We start from the raw sequence: 21,385 nt of genomic DNA on the forward strand, positions 1-21,385 counted from the left end.
CTATCACCCAGGCTGGAAGGCAGAGGCATGATCATAGCTCACAGCAGCCTTCATCTCCTGGGCTCAAGAGATCCTCCCATTTCAGCCTCCTGAGTAGCTGGGACTATAGGCACATGCCACCATGCCCAGTTATTTATTATTATTCTTAATATTTTTTAGTAGAGATGCAGGTCTCACTATGTTGACCAGGCTGCTCTCAGACTTCCTCCTCCCGCCTCAGCCTCCCAAAGTGCTGGGATTATAGGTGTGATCCACTGCAGCCGGCCTAATACACTTTGCTTAATGTATTAGGTGTTATTTATTTAATTATTTTAACTGGGAATATCCAGTAGGCAAAGGAGATGATACCTTTTAAATGGGGGTTAAAACTCCTATTGGACATTATTTGTTCAACAAATACACACTGGTTGTCCTCTACATACCGGGCACTCTTCTGGGCACTTAAAACCAGGAGCTAATAAGTCAAACCAAGCTCTCTGCCCTTGTGGAGCGTCCCTTCTTCTAATGGGAGTAGACAGAGACAATAAGTAAAGTATGTGAGAAGTTAAAATATGATAAATACATTTTAAACAGTAGAGTGAGGTCAAGGAGATTGAGAGTGTGGTAGTGCAATTTAAAACGGGGTGACAGGTGGCTCACACCTCTCATCTCAGCATTTTGGGAGGCTGAGGCAGGAGGCTCACTTGAGTCCAGGAGTTTGAGACCAACCTGGGCAACATAGTGAGACCCTGTCTCTAAAAAAAAAAAAAAAAAAAAAAATTAGCCAGGCATGGTGGTGTGCGCCTGGAGTCCCAGCTCCTTGGGAGGCTGAGGTGGGAGGATCGCTGGAACCCAGGAGGTCAAAGCTGCAGTGAGTTGAGATTGCACCACTGCACTCCAGCCTGGGCAACAGGCTTGAGACAGCAAGACCCTGTCTCAAATAATGTAGGGTGCTTAGGGGAGGTGTCATTGAGAAGTGACCTTTGACCAAAGACTTTGTAGAAGAGCGAGAGCTCCCCGTGATTTTTGGAGGAAGAGTTTGCAGCAGAAGGCACATCCAGAGCAAAGGCAGATATATAACTGGCGTGAAAAAAGAGAGGAGAAAATCAAAATGCAGAACCATGTGTACAAGAAGCCCTTTTGTATTAAAAAAAAAAAGGAGAATAGAACCAATATTTGTGTTTGCTTATATGTGCATAAACTCTGGACAGATGTATACAAAACTAAGAAGAGTGGATACCTGTGGGCAGGGAGGCAGGGCAGGTGGGAAGGATGAGTGGGAGCTGATTCACTGCATATTATATTTTCTCAGGTTTTATTTATTTATTTATTTATTTATTTTTATTTATTTTTTTTTTTTGGAGACAGAGTCTCGCTTAGTCGCCCAGGCTGGAGTGCAATGGCGCGATCTCGGCTCACTGCAAGCTCCGCCTCCCGGGTTCACGCCATTCTCCTGCCTCAGCCTCCCGAGTAGCTGGGACTACAGGCGCCCGCCGCCTCGCCCGGCTAATTTTTTGCATTTTTAGTAGAGACGGGGTTTCACCGTGTTAGCCAGGATGGTCTCGATCTCCTGACCTCGTGATCCGCCCGCCTCGGCCTCCCAAAGTGCTGGGATTACAGGCGTGAGCCACCGCGCCCGGCCTTTTCTCAGGTTTTAAACTGAGTGAATATATCACGTGTTCAAATATTCTTTTTGTGTTACATGAAACATCAGAGGCCTATGTATCACTTGGGGAGTTATACTGCATAGTGAGGGCTGATGAGAGTTTAATTAAAGCAATAATCATGGCATTGAACAATTGATTTGATGCAGGAGACTTCACAGAAAATGAAACCCAGGTCCCATCCATAGGCCAGCCCTCCTTTGAGTCAAGATCTAATGACCAAGGCAGTGATGAGAGCAATGCACATGTACTGCCCCTTTAAGAGAGAGACCCCCTTCACCTCCTTAGCAAATCTCAGATAGGACACACCCTGAGAAACAGGACTGATCCAGGCTAACATCATGGGCTTTAATTTTAACACACCGGCCAGGTGCAGTGGCTCACGCCTGTAATCCCAACACTTTGGGAGGTCAAGGCGAGTGGATCACCTGAAGTCAGGAGTTTGAGACCAGTCTGGCCAACATGGCAAAACCCGGTCTCTACTAAAAATACAAAAAAAAAAAAAAAATTAGCCAGGTGTGGTGGCGGGCACCTGTAATCCCAGCTACTCAGGAGGCTGAGGCAAGAGAATCACTTGAACCCGGGAGGTAGAGGTTGCAGTGAGCCGAGATCATGCCACTGCACTCCAGTCTGGGCAACAAAGTGAGATTCCATCTCAAAAAATTAATTAATCATGCCGGGCACAGTGGCTCATGCCTGTAATTCCAGCCTGGGCAACAGAGCAACACTGTGTCTCAAAAACAAACAAAACAAAACAAGACAAGACAGTTGACCCATTCTGCCACTGGGAAAAAGTTATTTGTAAAAACAAGCCAGAGACAATTTCACCTGCCCAGGTATTCCCCCGAGACCATCTTCCTCCTTCCTTTATTGAACCAATGTTTACTCTTTTCAGGTTTCTGAACTTCTTTTTTATTATTTATTTTTATTATTTATTATTATTATTAGTTTTGAGACAGAGTCTCTCTCCGTCGCCCAGGTTGGAGTAGAGTGGTGCAATCTCGGCTCACTGCAACCTCTGCCTCCTGGGTTCCAGCAATTCTCATGCCTCAGCCTCCTGAGTAGCTGGGACAATAGGCATGCACCCTCACGCCCAGCTAATCTTTGGTATTTTTTGTAGAGATAGAGTTTTGCTATGTTGGCCAGGCTAGTCACTAGTCCTGACCTCAAGTGATCCACTCACCTTGGCCTCCCAAACTGCTGGGATTACAGGCATGAGCCACCGCGCCCAGACAGATTTCTGTACTTCTGACCTACAGCTCTCTGATCCGGTTTCTGATCTAATCCTACTCTCATCTATTTCTATTTAGTTGACCTGTTGGAACTTCTTTCTCTGGTTTCATCTAACAGCGGTGATGATGACAATGACAATAATCATGACTGCCCTCTTTGCTAAAGAGCTGCTAGACACCTGAAAAGCAAGCACAGTTATCATCCCCATTTTACAGATGAGAGAGCTGAGCCTGGAAAGGTTAAGGAACTCATCCAAGATCACAAAGAGCTGGTGGGGGGATTCACACCTAAGTCCGTCTGCACTTTCAATCGCTCCATTCATTCATTGTACCGCACCTATTGGATGCTCTCAATTCTGGGAACCCACCGCCAGCTGCATTTCTGTGCAGACGTCTGCTCCCTGGTCACCGTGCTCCACCATGACAGCTCTCCCTCCTCCTTTCCCACATCAAGGAAGGGAAAATTTGTACATGATTATTGTGGAAAAAGCAAGGAAAGATAAGGTAGCTAGATGACAGATGCCATAACAGATGGCTGACATAGCTAACCATAACCCCTCCTCCCCACATATTCACATTGCATTTTCATTCCTCTCAGCTCACTTTTTCCCCCACAACTGAGATGTTACTTCTTAAGAACCACTTAGCCGGGCACAGTGGCTCACATCTGTAATCCCAGCACTTTGGGAGGCCGAGGCGGGCAGATCACGGGTCAGGAGATCAAGACCATCCTGGCTAACATGGTGAAACTAAAAACCATCTCTACCAAAAATACAAAAAATTAGCTGGGCGAGGTGGCAGGAGCCTGTAGTACCAGCTATTCGGGAGGCTGAGGCAGGAGAATGGCTGAACCCGGGAGGCGGAGCTTGCAGTGAGCCAAGATGGCGCCACTGCACTCCAGCCTGGGTGACAGAGCGAGACTCCATCTCAAAAAAGAAAAGAAAAGAAAAGAAAAAAGAAAAGAAAAGAAAATAGGAAAGGAGAGGACAGGAGAGGAGAGGGGAGGGGAAGGGGAGGGAGGGAGGGGACCCCTCCGTTGGATGGCCAGCTTGTGATCAGAGCTTTTTTGAATTCTGACTGTGGCTGAATGTGTTGTGTCCAGTGGGCATGGGTACCTGTCCTTGAAACGTGTCCACTAAGCCCGGTTTGTCTCACTGCTAATGCAGTTAGGTCATTAACAAAAACTGCATATTTCACACTGTCCTGGAGCATATTGATGCCTTCGGGCAACTGGCTCTGACAAGGTTCAGTCCCATGGATTCTGCAGATGAAATGCTGCCCCAGGTGACATCTCTCTCCCCACCAAAATGTGCTGTGAAATCTAAAATAATTATTGGGGCTGTGGTATGGGGTTTGCAGCAACTCTTACCTCACTACACTCTTCTCATTAAGGGTTCTTGGATGATTTAGTGAGGACTCATTTAGTTGTTTGTGTGGAAAAAATAGTTTAAGGATAAAAAGGCTCTTTTTTTCTGGGCCTATAACCCCAGCACTTTGGGAGGCTGAGGCAGGAGGGTTGTTTGACGTCAGGAGTTGGAGACCAGCCTGAGCAACATAGTGAGAGTCTGTCTCTACAAAAAAATAAAAATAAATATAAAATGTAGCCAAGCGTGGTGACATAGCTACTTGGGGGGCTGAGGCAGGAGGACTGTTTGAAGCCAGGGGTTCAAGACCAGCCTCCTCAATATAGCAATATAGCAAGACCCCATCTCTAAATAAAAATTTTACAAATTAGCTCAGTGTGGTGATTCATGCCTATTGTCCCAGCTACTTGAAAGACTGAGGCGGGAGTATCATTTGAACCCAGGACTTTGAGGCTGCAGTGAGCTATGATCACATCATTGCATCATTGAGCTATGATCACATCATTGCATTTCAGCCTGGGCAACAGAGTGTGACCCCATCTCTTAAAAAAAAAAAGGCATTTTAAAAAACTTACATGATGGGGAGTCCAGAGGTGGTTAATGGCAATGGAAACAACTAATATTTACGAAGCAGTTACTGTGTGTCATATTCTAAGTATTCTAAGTACTTTCACTTCTCTAATTTTCAAAACTGCGCTGGTATTATGCTCATTTCATAAATGAGGAAACAGAGGCCAAGAGAGGTGAAGCTGCTTGCCCAAGGTCAGATAGGTGGGAAGTGGGGAGGTAGGATTTGAACCCAGACTGCCTGTCTCTGATACTACATCATCACACATTGTCTTTCTCTCCATTTCCTGGTTTTCTTTTCTCTGTGATGACTTAGTGTCAAAGAGGCCATCCCATATGATGGCAGAGATGCAGCTAGCAGCTCTACACCTCGTTCACAGTTAGCAATTGCAAAGGAGGCACCAGGAGTTAGGAAACCTCTTTCCTTTTCTTTTCTTTTCTTTCTTTTTTTTTTTTTTTGGAGACAGAGTCTCACTCTATCACCCAGGCTGGAGTGCAGTGGTATGATCTTGGCTCATTGCAACCTCCATCTCCTGGGTTCAAGTGATTCTCCTGTCTCAGCCTCCCAAGTAGCTGGGATTACAAGCGTACACCAATGCACCCAGCTAATTTTTGTATTTTTTATAGAGATGGGGTTCCACCATGTTGGCCAGGCTGGTTTCGAACTCCCAGCCCCAAGCAATCCTCCTGCTTCAGCCTCCCAAAGTGCTGGGATTACAGACGTGAGCCACTGCACCTGGCCTCCTTTGCCTTTTTAAGGAAGAAATTCCATGGAGAGGTGTGGTTGGATTGCCTTGGGGACATGCTTTTCCTTAATGGATCATGGTAGCCACAGAGGTGGAATAATTCTGTGGAGGACTTTAATTGGCCAGGCATAACCCCTGGATAAAAGAGTAGGGAGGGAATGGGGTGGGTGTCTTAGCTACCTGAATTAGACCACAGGGACTGAGCATAGGAAAGAGATGTTTCTTCAAACACAAGCGTGGCAAACCAAGATCCTAAGTCTCCTACACCTACCAAGAGGCTAAACACACCCTTTTTGCCTTAAGAGAAAGCCTTTTAATACAGTCCATTCTCACACTGCTGATAAAGACATACCTGAGACTGGGTAATTTATAAAGAGGGTGAATGGACTCACAGTTCCACATGGCTGGGGAGGCCTCACAATCATGGCAGAAGGCAAGAAGGAGCAAGTCACGTCTTCCATGGATGGCAGCAGGCAAAGACACAATGAGAGCCAAGTGAGAGGGGTTTCCCCTTATAAAACCATCAGATCTCACAAGACATATTCACTACTATGAGAACAGTATGGGGGGAAACTGCCCCCATGATCCAATTATCTCCCACTGGCTCCCTCCCACAGCATGTGGGAATTATAGGAGCTACAATTCAAGATGAGATTTGGGTGGGGACACAGCCAAACCATATCAGCATTCCCAGTTTCCAACCCCCTTGATCTTTTCCAGGTGATTGTCCAGCGGACCCTGGCTGCCAAGAACCTGTCCCATGCCAAAGGAGGTGCTCTGATGGCTGCGTACCTGAAGGTGCTGCCCCTCTTCATAATGGTGTTCCCTGGGATGGTTAGCCGCATCCTCTTCCCAGGTGAGAACACAGCTAGGGGAAGAGGTCATCGGCATGTGAGTCTCAGACCATGTGAATTATTCTAAACATATTATTAGAAGCCTCAAGAGAATGTGACTACAGTCCTTTCTCTCTTTTTCTAAGACAGAGTCTCATTCTGTCACTCAGGTTGGAGTGCAATGATGCAGTCATAGCTCACTGTAACCTTGAACTACTGGGCTCAAGCAATCCTCCCACCTCAGTCTCCTGTGTGGCTGGGGCTACAGGTATGCACCACGATGCCTGGCTAATTTTTTTTAAAAAATAGAGATGTGGTCTTGCTATGTTGCCCAGGCTGGTCTTTAACTCCTGGCCTCAAGCTATCCTCCTGCCTTGGCCTCTCAAAGTGCTGAGATTGCAGGTGTGAGCCAACACACCTAGTCCTTTTTTTTTTGGCTTTTTTTTTTTTTTTAAAGACAGGGTCTCACTTTGTCACCCAGGCTGGAGTACAGTGACATGATCATAGCTCACTGCAGCCTCAGACTCCTCGGCTGAAGGGATCCTTGGGAGCCTCAGCCTCCCAAGTAGCTGAGACTACAGGCATGCACTACCACACCTGGCTATTTTAAGTTTTTGTAAAAACAAGGTCACACTATGTTACCCAGGCTGATCTCAAACTCCTGGCCTCGAGCGATCCTCCTGTCTTGACCTCCCTAAATTCTGGGATTACAGGCATGAGCCACGATGCCTGGCCATAGAGTCCTTTCCTAGTGATGAGACTGAGGCATCTCTATCTAGGCATCCAGTGACTCTATGCTGTTTCTCAACATTGGTTCAATGGGCAGGTCCTATAGGTATCCCAGGCCAAATTGAGTGGAGACTCAACTGGGATCTTGCCTCAACTATATTTTGTTAAAACCACCAACTAGGCTAAGGTCTTGTGGTTCCAGAGCAGTTCTCTGAAGTCTCATGTGAAAGTTTCTCTCTTACTTTAGTGTTTGAGCTTAGTCGTTGGGTTGGGTAACTTTGGCCCAGTGAAATCCTTTTTGGGGTACTTTTTTTTTTTTTTGAGACAGAGTCTCACTCTGTTGCCAGGCTGGAGTGCAGTGGCATGATCTCGGCTCACTGCAACCTCTGCCTCTTGGGTTCAAGTGACTCTCAAGCCTCAGCCTCCCAAGTAGTTGGGACTACAGGCATGCACCACCATGCCCGGCTAACTTTTGTATTTTTAGTAGAGATGGGATTTCACCATGTTGGCCAGGATGGTCTTGATCTCTTGACCTCATGATCCTCCCACTTCGGCCTCCCAACAGGCGTGAGCCACTGTGCCCGGCCTGGGGTACTTTTCTTTTTTTTTAGATGGGTCTCACTCTGTCACTACTGGAGTGCAGTGGCATGATTACAGCTCACTGCAGCCTGGAGCTCCCAGGCTCAAGAAGTTCTCCCACCTCAGTCTCCTGAGTAGCTGGGACTACAGGCGCCCACCACCATGCCCAGCTAATTTTTGTAATTTTTGTAGCTATGGGGGTCTCACTATGTTGCCCAGGCTGGTCTTGAACTCCTGGGCTTAAGCAATCCACCCACCTCAGCCTCCCAAAGTGCTGGGATTACGGTGTGAGCCATTGTGCCCAGCCTGGTGTACTTTTCTTAACAAATCTCATGGGATATCGAGGCCTCTAGAGTATTTGCCTTAGTTTTTTTCTTTTTTTTTTTTCTTTCTTTTTTTTTTTTTTTGTGATGGAGTCTCGCTCTGTCGCCCAGGCTGGAGTGCAGTGGCGAGATCTCGGCTCACTACAAGCTCCACCTCCCCGGCCCACGCCATTCTCCTGCCTCAGCCTCCCAAGTAGCTGGGACCACAGGTGCCCGCCACCACACCCGGCTAATTTTTTGTATTTTTAGTAGAGACGGGTTTTCACTGTGTTAGCCAGGATGGTCTCGATCTCCTGACCTTGTGATCTGCCCGCCTCAGCCTCCCAAAGTGCTGGGATTACAAGCGTGAGCCACCGCGCCCAGCCCTTAGTTTTTTTCTTAATGTGGTAAGGGAATAGGTTTATACCACAGGGATAAATGATAGTGAGGAGGGACAACGTCACCAGAAGACACTGTGGTGTCAGAAACTGGTGATCTATACAGAAGTTCACCAAGGATGTTATTAAAGGGGATAGAAAGCAGAAAGTTTCCTCCCCTGTGCCTTATCCTACATGTTACACAGAAGCTAAGAAAGGGTAGGATGAAGTGGTTTGTGGTTGGCTCAGAAGCTTAGTCAAAATAATTTAGGACCCTTAAGAAGTAGGAGAAAAGAGTTGGGGAAGGCAAATGGGGGCACTGTCCATGGTGCTAGACCTTGAACCCTGGTGTTCCTCCAGCCCAGGTGGGATGAGGAACCCACAAATAGTCCCTAGTCCTGCTTCCAGGAAAGGGCAAAAGGCTTGGGAAAACCCAGAGGGAGCTAAGAACTGGGATCTGGGTTTTGCGGTGACTTGGAAAATATACAGCTGTTCAGCAAGTCTTGACATAGAAACACAGAAACGGCTTCAGGCCAGGTGCAGTGGCTCACGCCTGTAATCCCAGCACTTTGGCAGGCTGAGGCAGGAGGATCTCTTGAGGCCAGGAGTTCAAGACCATCCTAGGTAACAATACCAGACCCCCTCCCTACCAAAAACAATTTTTAAAAATTAGCCAAGTGTGGTGGTGCCCACCTGTGGTTCCAGCTACTTGGGAAACTGAGGCAGAAGAATTGCTTGAGCCCAGGAGGTTGAGGCTGCAGTAAGCTATTATTACACCACTGCATTCTAGCCTGGACAACATAGCAAGACCCTATCTCCAAAGAAAAGAAAAGAAAAGAAAAGAAAAGAAAAGAAAAGAAAAGAAAAGAATATGGCTTCAAACAACCCACATTCATTGTGCACTTGCTAAGGGCCAGTCCCTATGAAAAGAGTTTCAGAGTGTAGTGTGGCTATGAATATGGATTCTGATCTGGAAGGCCCAGGCCTGAATTTGCTCTGCCGCTTATGAGGTGTTTGACCTTGCATAAGGCATTTAATGTCTCTTTGCTTCTGTTTCCTCACTTGTATAATGGGGGTAATATTTTACAAGGCTTAAAGCAGTTCCTGGTATAGAGGTACACAGTAACCTCTATTCAAGTGTTTACTATTATTATTTTATACATGTATTACCTCATTTCTTCCTCAAAACAACTTTATATGGTAGGTACTATTATTCTTTTCATCTTACAGATGAGGAAATTGAAGCCTAAAAGAAATTAATTCATTTGGCCAGGCGTAATGGCTCACACCTATAATCCCAGAACTTTGGGAGGCCAAGGCAGGCAGATCGCTTGAGCTCAGCAGTTTGAGACCAGCCTGGGCAACGTGATGAAACCCCGTATCTACAAAAAATACGAAAATTAGCCAGGCATGGTGGCATTTGCTTATAGTCCCAGCAACATGGGAGGCTGAGGATCGCTTGAGCTGGGGAGGTCAAGGCTGCAGTGAGCCATGATCACTGCACTCCAGCCTGGGTGACAAAGTGAGACCTTGTTTCAAAAAAAAAAATCATTCATTCACTCATTTATTTATTCTTCCATGAATTCAACAAATATTTTGAGGCCAATTATCTTTCAAGTGTTATTCTAGAAGACTCTGGGGGCCCATAAGTGAACGAGACTACAGGATCCTTACTGTAGAGGGTCTTACATCCTAGTGGTGGAGGACAAAGACAGAAATAAGTAAATAAATAAGACCAGGTGCAGTGGCTCACACCTGTAATCCCAGTTCTTTGGGAGGCCAAGGCAGGAAGATTGCTTGAGCCCAGGAGTTTGAGACCAGCCTGGGTAACATGGCAAGACCCCATCTCTAGGAAAAAAAATACACACACACAGTAGTCCCAGCTACTCAGGAGGCTGAAGTGGGAGAATCACTTGAGCCTGGGAGATTGAGGCTGCAGTGAGCTGTGTTCGAGCCACTGCATTCCAGACTGGGTGACAAAGTGAGACTGTGTTTCAAAAAAGGGTAAAAAAATAAATAATTTTTGACTGTGCTAAATTCCAGGAGGAGGATGCACAAGGTGATATCAAAAAGAATGTCAGACCAGAGCTACTTCTGACAGGGTTTCCTGGGAAGTCCTTTCTGAGGAGGCAACAGTTGACCCATGCAGTGATTTGAAAGTACACCATAGAGCCAATCAGATTAATAATGGATTGGATGTAAGGGTTAAGGGGGAAAAAAAGGAATCCAGGATCACTCCTAAGCTAAATGCCTTTCTGGGAGTTACTGAGCTAGTGCCAGATGAGCCCAGATTTGAACCCAGATGTAGCTGACTCCAAAACTTGACTCTTACTCTTGCAAATTATGTCTGAAGACCTGGATTGATATATGGAAGATCAATAACAAGACCTTGACCATCTGTCTTAACAGCCAATCAGCCAATCAATTTTTAAAATTTTTTTTGAGACAGAGTTTTGCTCATGTTGCCCAGGCTAGAGTGCAATGGCGTGATCTCCACTCACTCACTGCAACCTCCGCCTCCCGGGTTCAAGCGATTCTCCTGCCTCAGCCTCCTGAGTAGCTGGGATTACAGGCATGCGCCACACCCCCAGTTAATTTCATATTTTTAGTAGACATGGGGTTTCTCCACGTTGATCAGGCTGGTCTCAAACTCTTGACCTCAGGTGATCCACCCACCTCCGCCTCCCAAAGTGTTGGAATTACAGGCATGAGTCACCACATCCAGCCAACAGTCATTATTAAATGAGACACAACACCATGTTCCATGAACCTACGACTTTGTAATGTAGGAGATGAGTCTCGTACTCATGGAAAAATAACATAAACTATAAATTGAAATACTCTATCATCTGGTACAAGTGAGAGGTGCAAAATAAATTTTAGAGAGTAAGGTGAGTTAGAGGAGTGAGGTGGGCATTGTGTATTTGAAGTCCCTCTCCCTTCTCTGGAGGCCCAGACCAGTGCTATTCAAAGTGTGGTCCCCAGTCCAGCAGTGGCTCCTGAGAACTTGTTAGAAGCGCCAACTTTCAGTGCCCATTCAAAACCTTCTGAATCAGAATCCCTGGAGGAACATCTGTTTGGTTTTTTTTTTTTCTCTTACTATTTTTAACTTTTAATGTTTTTAACTAATTATTTTTATATAAATTGTACATACTTACAAGGTACAGTGTGATATTTTGATACATTATAGAATGTGTAATGACCACATCAGTGTAATTAGCTTATCTATCACCTCAAATATTTATTATTTCTTCATGTTGGGGGCAATCAAAATCTACTCTCAACTATTTGAAAATGTACAATAAATTGTTGTGAATTATAGTCACCCTATAGTGCTATAGAACACTAAACACTATTCCTCTTTTCTAGCTGTGCTTTTCTATCCATTAACCAACTTTTGGCTGCCCTCCTCCCCACTACCCTTCCCAGCCTCTAGAAACCACTATCCTACTGTCTACTTCTATGAGCTCAACTTTTTAAGCTTCCACATATGAGTGAGAGTATGCAGTATTTATCTTTCTGTGCCTGGCTTATTTCACTTAACATAATATTCTCCAAGTTCATCCATGTTGCCATGAATGAACATGAAAAAGAATTTCATTCTTTTTTATGGCTAAATAGTAGTCCACTGTATATATGTACCACATTTTCTTTACCCATTCATCTGTTGACAGACACTTAGGTTGATTCCATATGTTGGTTATTGTGAATAGCATTGCAATAAATGGGGTGCAGGTATCCATTTGCTATATTGATTACAATTGCTTTGGATATGTATTAGTCCATTTTCCCACTGCTATAAAGATATTACCTGAGACTGGGTAATTTATAAAGGAAAGAGGTTTAATTGATTGACAGTTGCATATGGTTGGAGAGGCCTCAGGAAACTTACAGTCACGGTGGAAGGCAAAGGGGAAGCAAGGACCTTCTTCACATGGCGGCAGGAGACAGAAGTCCAAACTCAGAAAATGACAGATGTTTATAAAACCATCAGATCTCCTGAGAACTCACTCACTATCATGAGTACACATGGGGGAACCACCCCCATGATCCAATAACCTCCCTCCCTCGACATGTGGGGATTACAGTTCCCTCCCTTAACATGTGGAGATCACAATTTGAGATGAGATTTGGGTGGGGACACAGAGCCAAACCATATCAGGATATATGCCAGTAGCAAAACTGCTGGATCATATGGTAGTTCTTAGTTTTTTGAGGAACCTCCATACAGTTTTCCATACTAGCTGTAGTAATTTACATCTCCATCAACAATGTATAAGGGTTCCCCTCATTCTTCACATCTTCACCAGCATTTATTATGTTTTGTCTTTTTGATGATCCCCGTTCTAACTAGGGTGAGATGACATCTCATGAGGTTTTGATTTGCATTTCCTTGATGATTAGTGATGTTAACCATTTTTTCATATGTCTGTGCCAGCCACCTATTTTTTAACAAGCCCACTAAACCCCAGGTCTAAAGTGCCAGTTTCAGGACAAAGCACTCAGCCTCTTTATTTGTACTTCTGTCTCCACCATGACTCCACTAGCTCCCTCCTAAATCTTCAAGTGAGTCCACAGCTGCATAAAAGTATTTTCTGATCCTGAGTTCTTGTGAGCCTGGAAAAAAACCCTCTTCCACTAAACCCATCTGAGAAATGGCACATATTTTTATTTTTTATTTTTTCATTAAACTTTAAGTTCTGGGATACATGTGCAGAATGTGCAGGTTTGTTACATAGGTATACATGTGCCATGGTGGTTTGCTGCACCCGTCAACCCATCACCTAGGTTTTAAGCTCCACATGCATTAGGTATTTGTCCTAATGCTCTCCCTCCCCTTCCTCCCAACCCCCACACAGACCCCAGTGTGTGATATTCCCCTCCCTGTGTCCATGTGTTCTCATTGTTTAACTCCCACTTATGAGTGAGAACATGTGGTGTTTGGTTTTCTATTCCTGTGTTAGTTTGCTGGGAATGATGGTTTCCAGCTTCATCCATGAGAAATGGCACATATTTTTAAAGAAACTATATGGAAATTAAGAGAGAAGAAAACAACCCTCAAAACACAACCCCAGCACTTTGGGAAGCCAAGGCGGGAGGAATGCTTGAGGCCAGGAGGTCGAGGCCAGCCTGGGCAACATGATGAAACCCCGTCTCTACTAAAAATACAAAACAAAACAAACAAAAAACAAAACAAAACAAAAAAACCTGGGTGTGGTGGCACGCCTGTAATACCAGCTACAGGCTGGGAGGCTGAGGCAGGAGAATCGCTTGAACCCACAGGTGGAAGTTGCAGTGAGCCGAGACTGTGCGACTGCACTCCAGTCTGGGTAACATTGAGATTCCGTCTCAAGAAAAAATAAAAATAAAAATAAAAAATTAATTAATTTTAAAAAAGAAAGAGAAATCAGCTGGGTGTGATGGTGCCTGCTACTCGGGAGGCTGGAGCCTGGGAGGCTGGGGTTGCAGTGAGCCAAGATCGCACCACTGAACTCCAGCCTGGGTGACAGAGCAAGACCCTGTCTCAAAAACACACACACACACCCACACCCACACACCCACCCACCTCCCCACACACACACAGAGTTTAGAAATGCGGTATTTACAAAGCCAATCTTCTCTACCTGAGCTTTGAAATAAACTAAGGGTTTGCCTCCTGGCCATAATACTTACTAGCAATATAATCTGGAGAAACTAACCTCTGGGCCTCAGTTTATCTGTCTTTGAAGTAGGAGTAATAACAGTATCTTCCCCATAGAGTTGTAAAAATTAAATGAGGTATAGGTACAAAGCTTGCTGAAGCTCCTGAGTCATAGTAAACCTTCAGTTAATGTTGGGTCTATGGAAGAAGAAGGTTTTGTGCTATGTTTGGATTTAACTGGGCTAGAGGCATCTTATTTCAGGCATCAGAGGGTGTGAAGCATTCTGACAAGAGAATCTACTCCATATAGGAAATGATTCACTAGCCCAGGACAGGTTACTGAACAGTGAGTTAATGACCATGGGCCGATCACTTGAGGTCAGGAGTTCGAGACCAGCCTGGCCAACATAGCAAAAACCCATCTCTACTGAAAATACAAAAATTAGCCGGGCGTGGTGGTGGGTGCCTGTAATCCCAGCTTCTCAGGAGGCTGAGGCAGGAGAATCACTTGAACCTGGCAAGCGGAGGTTGCAGTGAGCTGAGATTGTGCCACTGCACTCCAGCCTGGGCGACACAGCAAGAGGCTCCGTCTCAAAAAAAAAAAAAAAAAAAAAAAAGACATTATTGTAAGACTGGCCACTAGCCACTAGGTGTCCCAGCTTCATCTGGGTTATGATAACAATAGCTGAAGTTTTTCCAGCACTTCCTATAAAGTCATGTTATTATCCTAGTTTTACAAACAGGGCAACTCGTCTCAGAAAGCGTAAGTAACAAGGTCACAGCTTATAAAGTCTAGACTCTCTTTTATCTCATTGAGCTATAAACTTCCATATGATAAGCCTGTGTCCGGCCCCATGTTGCCTGGGCCTGGGGCTCTGCGGGCCTGACTGCTCACCTCTGGGCCTGTGTTTCCTCCGTAGATCAAGTGGCTTGTGCAGATCCCGAAATCTGCCGGAAGATCTGCAGCAACCCCTCGGGCTGTTCTGACATCGCGTATCCCAAACTCGTGCTGGAACTCCTGCCCACAGGTAAAGTCCCTTCACCCCTGCATCGAGTCCCCTGGAGCACCCAGAAAGGAGATCACTGGATGGGCTCTGATCCAAGGCAGGGCCAAGAAGGGAGGGCTGGAGGAACAGGCTCTAGGCTCCCCATGAAAGGCTGAGTCCTGCAGGAAGCTCTGCCCCGCCGTCCTCCCTGAGGTTCTGCCTCCTCCAGTTGAGCCCACTGGGATTGGCTGCTTTGGCAGAAAAGGGCCGAGGCCCATGACCTCCCTTCCGCCCCCAGGGCTCCGTGGGCTGATGATGGCTGTGATGGTGGCGGCTCTCATGTCCTCCCTCACCTCCATCTTTAACAGTGCCAGCACCATCTTCACCATGGACCTCTGGAATCACCTCCGGCCTCGGGCATCTGAGAAGGAGCTCATGATTGTAGGCAGGTAAGTCCCTACTGGGTGGGGCTGGGGCAGGGGGAAGAGAGAGCTGAGCCCACCCAGAGGCAAAGTCCAGGTCCAGCCGGCAACTTAGCCAGGCTGAAGAGCGTTAGGACTCCATGTGCAACACATTGGTTCATTCAGGAGATGCTCAACGAGCACCTACTCTGTACCAGGCACAGGGCACGTAACCATGAAAGGGCTCAGTTCTTGCCTTTATGGAGCTAGGGAAGGAAGAGAATAAGCAAATAATTATAACCCAGCTGGGCAAGGTGGCTCACACCTGTAATCACAGCACTTTGGGAGGCCAGGCCGGTGGATCACTTGAGGTCAGGTGTTCAAGACCAGGCTGGCCAACATGGTGAAACCCGTCTGTGCTAAAAATACACAAATTAGCTGTGGTGGCAGGTGCCTGTAATCTCAGCTACTCAGGAGGCTGAGGCAGGAGAATCATTTGAACCCAGGAGGCGGAGGTTGCAGTGAGCCAAGATGGCAGACTGCACTCTAGCCTGGGTGACAGAGTGAGACTCTGTCTCAAAATAATAAAATAAGCTGGGAGTGTTGGCATGTGTCTGTAATCCCAGTTACTTGGGAGGCTGAGGCAGGAGGATCACGAGCCCAGGAGTTGGAGGCTGCAGTGAGCTATGCTCTCACCACTGCACCCCAGCCTTGGCAACAGAACAAGACCCTATTAAAAAAGAGAGAGAGAAAGAGGAGTAAATGTTCAGGGAAGATGATGCTAATTTGTGCCTCTCGCCGCTGGCACCAGGGTGTTTGTGCTGCTGCTGGTCCTGGTCTCCATCCTATGGATCCCTGTGGTCCAGGCCAGCCAGGGTGGCCAGCTCTTCATCTACATCCAGTCCATCAGCTCCTACCTGCAGCCGCCCGTGGCGGTGGTCTTCATCATGGGATGTTTCTGGAAGAGGACCAATGAAAAGGTAGCTCTGGACTGCTCCCACTAGGCCAGAACCAAGTGCTGCCCCTTGAGGACTGGGATAGGATGGGAGGGGAGGGCACTGGAGGGAGATACAGGCTGGACTTGGGTGTTGAGAGGGAGGGTGAGTTTCATGGTGGAAGATACAGAGAGGGTGTTTATCTGACCTTTGCAAAAAAGCAATGAGAGGGCTGCTGCGATGGCTCACACCTGTAATCCCAGCACTTTGGGAGGCTGAGGTGGGTGGATCACTTGAGGTTGAGAGTTCGAGACCAGCCTGGCCAACATGGCAAAACCCCACCACTACACAAAATACAAAAATGAGCCCGGTGTGTTGGTGGGTGCCTGTAATCCCAGCTACTCAGATGCTGAGGCAGGAGAATCACTGGAACCTGGGAGGCAGAGGTTGCAGTGAGCTGAGACTGCACCACTGCACTCCAGCCCGGGCGAAAGAGTGAGACTCTGTCTCTCAAAAAAAAAAAAAAAAAAAAAAGCAGTGAGAGGTTCTCATCAAAAGTATCTTGATGCATTTTTTGTTATTGAACAGGGAAGCTAAATTAAGAGGGTGTTAGTAATCTATGAGTAGTCGATTCATTATAAAAAGATAAATGGTTCAGTATTGCAGAACCCTTCCAAATTGCTGACCCATGCGTGCAGTGACCACCACAAGAAAGACAAGCCCTGGAGATGGCTTCTTGAGGTTCCTGGAGGCCAGAGGCCTTGGCGTCTCTAAGACGATCTTGCTCTGATGTTGCAGGGTGCCTTCTGGGGCCTGATCTCGGGCCTGCTCCTGGGCTTGATTAGGCTGGTCCTGGACTTTATTTACGTGCAGCCTCGGTGCGACCAGCCAGATGAGCGCCCGGTCCTGGTGAAGAGCATCCACTACCTCTACTTCTCCATGATCCTGTCCACGGTCACCCTCATCACTGTCTCCACCGTGAGCTGGTTCACAGAGTCGCCCTCCAAGGAGATGGTACGTTTGGGCTGATGGCTAGATCCGCTGAGACTTTTTGTTGGAAGTGACAGAAAACTGACCCACACTGACTTAAGTGAAGGAGACTGATTGTCCAAAAAGCTGAAAAGTCCAGGGTTGGGGTTCAGGGGCAGGATTATTCAGGACTTTGCAAAGGTCATCAGAATCCATCTGCACCTTCTGCTTTGATTCTTACGTCCCATATGGAGCCCAGTACCTTCTAGAGAGATAACCTCTTTTACTGTCATTAAGTAAACATAAGGCTGGGGTGCGGCGGCTCATTCCTGTAATCCCAGCACTTCAGGAAGCTGAGGTGGGAGGATCACTTGAGACCAGGAGTTCGAGACCAGCCTGGGCAACACAGTGAGAACCCATCTCTTTAAAAAATGAAAAAATTAGCAGGGCGTGATGGCTCACGCCTGTAATCTCAGTTACTAGGGAGGCCGAGATGGGAGGATTGCCAGAGCCCAGGAGTTGGACGATGCAGTGAGCTATGTCCATGCCACTGCACTCCTACCTGGGTGACAGAACAAGAGCCTGTCTTAAAAAAAAAAAAAAGGTAAAAATAAGCATAAGTATTTCTGTCCCAGAATTTCTAGAGAAGTTCTAGATTCCCACTGATGGAGTCAGCTCAGGACACATGCTCATCCGCGAACCCAGAAGCAGTCCAAAGTGGTGAAGGCCATCCTGTGGCTCTGCGGAATTCAATCCCTGTGGCCAGAGAAATGGATGAGCTGAAATGACCAATTCTGGGGTCCCGCAATACTCTAGGGTGAGGGTTAAGCTCTGGGGATTAGAATGAGGGATAATCACATCCCAGCAACATGAGGATGGGGTTTATCGGAGAAAGACGTGGGAATGAGCGGGGGAATTGTGCGCTGATGCTGAAGAGCACAGGGACGTGACGCTTGTTGGAGGATGGGGTGGGAGGGTGGGGCTGGGAGCAGATTCAGACACAAAGGCTGAGTGTGGGGTTGGGTGGGGAGTGTGAGAAAAGGATGGAAAACCCCGGCCCCACCTCCACCACAAATCTCATCATTCATTCCTGCTCCTTAGGTCAGCCACCTGACCTGGTTTACTCGTCATGACCCCGTGGTCCAGAAGGAACCAGCGACACCAGCAGCTCCCTTGTCTCTTGCCCTCTCTCAGAACGGGATGCCAGAGGCCAGCAGCAGCAGCAGAGTCCAGTTCGAGATGGTCCAAGAAAACGTGTCTAAAACCCACAGCTGTGAGTAGCCTGTCTCCTCAGTTACAGCAAGAAGCATTACGTGTTAAGGGGATTTTTTTTTTTTTTCCTATCAAATTACAAGCCAGGAAAGTGGGCAGACTTGGAGTTTTAGCATCCTCTGACTCCACTGTCTGATCTGTCCCCACGCTCTGGCCATGGGAAAGGAGTTTTTAGTAACTTTCAACAGAAGCTTCCTACAGGCACTAAGAGTAAACAAACACTTGTTGAGTGCCTATGAAGACACGGTTCATTTCATCCTCATGTTCCACACATGGGCAGGCAGGAACACGACGTGCCTTCTCTCAGTGCTTCTAAACTGGCGGCTTGCAGACATATTTTGGCTTGGCCCACCTACAGTTTCAATAAAATGTGAGTTAACGTTTAAAAATTGAGAGATTTCGGCTGGGCGCCGTGACTCAAGCCTGTAATCCCAGCACTTTGGCAGGCCGAGACAGGTGGATCACTTGAAGTCAGGAGTTCGAGACCAGCCTGGCCAACATGGTGAAACCCCACCTCTACTAAAAATACAAAAATTAGCCGGGCATGGTAGCGCATGCCTATAGTCCCAGCTACATGGCAGGCTGAGGCAGGAGAATCACTTGAACCTGGGAGGTGGAGGTTGTAGTGAGCCGAGATCGCGCCACTGCACTCCAGCCTGGGTGACAGAGTGAGACTCTGTCTAAAAAAAAAAATTGGGAGATTTCAGCCAGGCCTGGTGGTTCATGCCTGTAATCCCAGCACTTGAACACACCTGGTGAGTGTCCCCGTCTCGCCTCTCTGGGAGACACAGACCACCTCTACGGTCCTCCTTTGCTGGGTTCTTTCTAGGTGACATGACCCCGAAGCAGTCCAAAGTGGTGAAGGCCATCCTGTGGCTCTGCGGAATACAGGACAAGGGCAAGGAAGAGCTCCCGGCCAGAGCAGAACCCGTCATAGTTTCCCTGGAAGAAAACCCCTTGGTGAAGACCCTCCTGGACGTCAACCTTATTTTCTGCATGACCTGCGCCATCTTTATCTGGGGCTACTTTGCTTAGTGTGGGGTGAACCCGGGGGTTCAAAGGCCGTTTCTCTTCAATGCTCCATTTTTTTTAATGAAAGAAAAAAGAATAAAGCTTTTGTTTGTTTACCACAAGGCTTCCAACTGTTTATAGATCATTTTCAACATGACACTTAGTTCTTTTCTTCTTCTTTTTTTTTTTTTTTGAGACAGTGTCTCGCTCTGTCACCCAGGCTAGAGTGCAGTGGCATGGTCATAGTTCACTGCAACCTCAAACTCCTGGGCTCAAGTGATCCTCCCTCCTCAGCCTCCCAAGTTTCTAGGACTACAGGTACACACCACCATGCCTACCTAATTTTTTCTTTTTTTAAAGAGATGTGGTCTATGTTGCCTGGGCTGGTCCTGAACTCCTGGCCTCAAGTGATCCCCCCACCTCAGCCTCCCAAAGTACTAGGATTATTGGCATGAGCCACCACGCCCAGCCTCTTTTCTTCTTGAAAATAATGAAGGTTAGAAGATGGAAAGAGGAGAGACATGTAAAAGCTTCCTTTCGCAAAAGACATTCATTCTTCTTATCCATTGTGTAACATAAATACCCAAATTCAAAGGGATAAAGAAGCAAAGGGACTCACCTTTTGGCATTCGAACTTGCCCAGCTCATCTTCACAGTGCGAAGAATGGGACCTGCATTCTATCTCTTGCCTTCCACTATGGCTGGCTTTGGGTGAAGGTCCCCAAGAGTTTTCTCACTGTGATACTTCCTCCTAGATATTTCTTGGAAATAGATCCGAGTTGGTACTCTGAAATCTTGTGCTATAAGAAAATCAGGGAATTGTGTGCACTTCTCAAGTTCTGGCTTAGACTGCTTTGTTTCTGAGACAGGGTCTCACTCTGTCACCCAGGCTGGACTGTAGTGGCGCCCTGACGGCTCACTGCAGTCTTGACTTCCTGGGCTCATATGATCCTCCTATCTCAGCCTCCTGGGTAGTTGGGACTATAGCCATGCACCACCATGTCTGGCTAATTTTTAAAATTTATTTGCAGAGACATGGGGGGCTGCTCTCTCCTATGTTGCCTGAGCTGGTCTCAAAACTCCTGGGCTCAAGCAATCCTCTTGCCTTGGCCTCCCAAAGTGCTGGGATTACAGGCATGAGCCACGCACCCAGCCTTAGACTGTTTCTTTGCTTACTTCCCCAGGATGATGCTTCCCTAAAAAGCAGCAGCCAGGTGGATGGGCATCTCAATGAACTTCCCCACCAAAGGCCAGTAAGGCTTTGACCTGCAGGGCAGTGGCCTCCTGTTCTGGGTGGAGCCAGCCTCCTCAGCTTTCCCGCTTTGGGCCCGATGGAGTCTGATGGAATGACCCATTAGGGCTGCGTTTGCCATGTGCAGAGCTAAGAGCAAGCAGGGCCAACCCAGTGAGCCCTGAGACCATCTCTGGAGTAGCCCAAGGTCATGAACCATCCAGGCCTGGGATAAGGTCGGGTGGTGGGATGGACTAGAGCCTCTTCCTGGCCTGACAGAGCTGGAAAGCAGAGGAGTCTCTCGGGGGACCCCATTTTCCAGGCCAGAGGAAAATAAACAGGACCCCCCGGGGCTGAGGGGCTGCTTACCCACTTAATCCTCCAGTGATGTCTTTCCGGTTCCTACTTGATGCCAACAGCTGGGACTGGCCTGGTGCACAGGCAAATGTATTGGCCCAGTCCTCACTCTGCTCAGAAGGCCCAGCGCTCTACACGAATCCAAGCAGCAGCGGTGGGCTGGACAAAGGGCACCCCCAGCCCTCCTGGGAAGGGGTATGGGTGGGGAAC

General features: G+C 47.2%; 1 protein-coding gene across 16 annotated transcripts in view; it reads left to right on the forward strand.

The window, feature by feature from the left end:
* SLC5A11 (solute carrier family 5 member 11) overlaps positions 1-21,385 on the forward strand; it is a 91,345-nt gene that overhangs the window by 64,787 nt on the left and 5,173 nt on the right. For 12 of the 16 annotated variants that reach the window (XM_077986597.1, XM_077986596.1, XM_001098708.5 and 9 more), the window contains 7 exons: positions 6,273-6,408; positions 14,934-15,041; positions 15,298-15,448; positions 16,212-16,380; positions 17,134-17,349; positions 18,406-18,577; positions 19,406-19,709. In XM_077986597.1, the coding sequence (XP_077842723.1) occupies positions 6,273-6,408; positions 14,934-15,041; positions 15,298-15,448; positions 16,212-16,380; positions 17,134-17,349; positions 18,406-18,577; positions 19,406-19,611 (1,158 nt within the window). In that variant the 3' untranslated portion in view covers positions 19,612-19,709. Of the gene's footprint in view, positions 1-6,272; positions 6,409-14,933; positions 15,042-15,297; positions 15,449-16,211; positions 16,381-17,133; positions 17,350-18,405; positions 18,578-19,405; positions 19,710-21,385 lie in introns of those variants that run through there. The other 4 variants (XM_015125824.3, XM_077986603.1, XM_077986598.1 and 1 more) reach the window with 3 other exon arrangements.

This window comes from Macaca mulatta, chromosome 20, assembly GCF_049350105.2.
Source record: "Macaca mulatta isolate MMU2019108-1 chromosome 20, T2T-MMU8v2.0, whole genome shotgun sequence".
NCBI classification, from domain to species: domain Eukaryota; kingdom Metazoa; phylum Chordata; class Mammalia; order Primates; family Cercopithecidae; genus Macaca; species Macaca mulatta.